General features: G+C 63.2%; 1 protein-coding gene across 1 annotated transcript in view; it reads right to left on the bottom strand.

Moving 5' to 3' along the window:
• Positions 1 to 76: 76 nt before the first annotated feature.
• The window catches only part of SLC5A5 (solute carrier family 5 (sodium/iodide cotransporter), member 5), a 12722-nt gene continuing 11754 nt past the window's right edge, over positions 77 to 1044 (bottom strand). Inside the window, exons 10-11 of the mRNA XM_014955553.1 lie at positions 406 to 509; positions 77 to 312 (exon numbers count right to left, since the gene is read on the bottom strand). Of these exons, the coding sequence (XP_014811039.1) occupies positions 77 to 312; positions 406 to 509 (340 nt within the window). The remainder of the gene's footprint in view (positions 313 to 405; positions 510 to 1044) is intronic.

The following is a 1044-nucleotide window of genomic DNA, read 5'->3' as shown; positions in this document are numbered from 1 at the left end:
TCCTCCTTTATTGGGGACCCCAAGATGGGGGTGACACCCCCCGCCCCACGGTCCCATCCCGTCCCCCCCCTGTCCCCTACACGTGGGTCTCCTGCAGCAGCAGGTCGGTGGCAGCCCCGGGCTCGGGGTGGGGGGGGCCCCGGGGGAGGCCACCGTCCCCCTCCGACCTGGCCGGCAGCGCCTGGGGGGCACCCCCTTTGTTGGGGGGCTCTTCCCCAGGGGTGTCGGCGCCCGGGGGACACGCCGAGGACGTCTGCTTGGCGATGTCCCACCACAGCACGCCCTGGGGGGGCCGCCTCCGCTTGGTCGGCCCTGCCGGAAAGGGGGTGTCATGGGGAAGGGCTGGGGGGGGGGATGACACAGGACACGACCTGGGGTGTCCCCCCACCCGGCTCCCGGCCTCACCTGGCAGGGAGCTGAGCAGGACCCCCCCCAACACCGTGGTGAGGGTCCCCAGCGCCCCGTAGTACAGGTAGGAGATGGCGTAGAAGTCCCCCACGATGGCCGGCCTGCGGGGGGGGAGAGGGGGTGTGACGTCACGGGGAAAGCAGTGTGACGTCACAAGGACCAGGGACAGTGGTGTGACGTCACAAGAAAGAGGGAAAGCGGTGTGACGTCACAGGGAACAGGGAAAGTGGTGTGATGTCACCAGTGAGCAGGGAAAGCGGTGTGATGTCACGAGGAACAGGGACAGTGGTGTGACGTCACAAGGAGCAGGGAAAGCAACGTGATGTCACAGTGAACGGGGAAAGCGGTGTGACATCACAAGGAGCAGGGAAAGTGGTGTGATGTCACAAGGAACAAGGACAGTGGTGTGACGTCACCAGAAATAGGGAAAGCGGTGTGACATCATCACAAGGAACAAGGACAGTGGTGTGACGTCACCAGAAATAGGGAAAGCGGTGTGACATCATCACAAGGAACAAGGACAGCTGTGTGATGTCACAACGACAGCGGTGTGACATCACGACAGCAGTGTGACATCACAAGGACAGCAGTGTGACGTCACAAAGAGCAGGGAAAGCGCTGTGACATCACAGTGAA

The sequence above is a fragment of the Calidris pugnax genome, unplaced genomic scaffold (genome assembly GCF_001431845.1).
Source record: "Calidris pugnax isolate Ruff unplaced genomic scaffold, ASM143184v1 scaffold285, whole genome shotgun sequence".
In the NCBI taxonomy this organism is placed as follows: domain Eukaryota; kingdom Metazoa; phylum Chordata; class Aves; order Charadriiformes; family Scolopacidae; genus Calidris; species Calidris pugnax.
The sequence above is the reverse complement of the archived record's forward strand: the minus strand, read 5'-3'. Positions and strand labels throughout refer to the sequence as shown.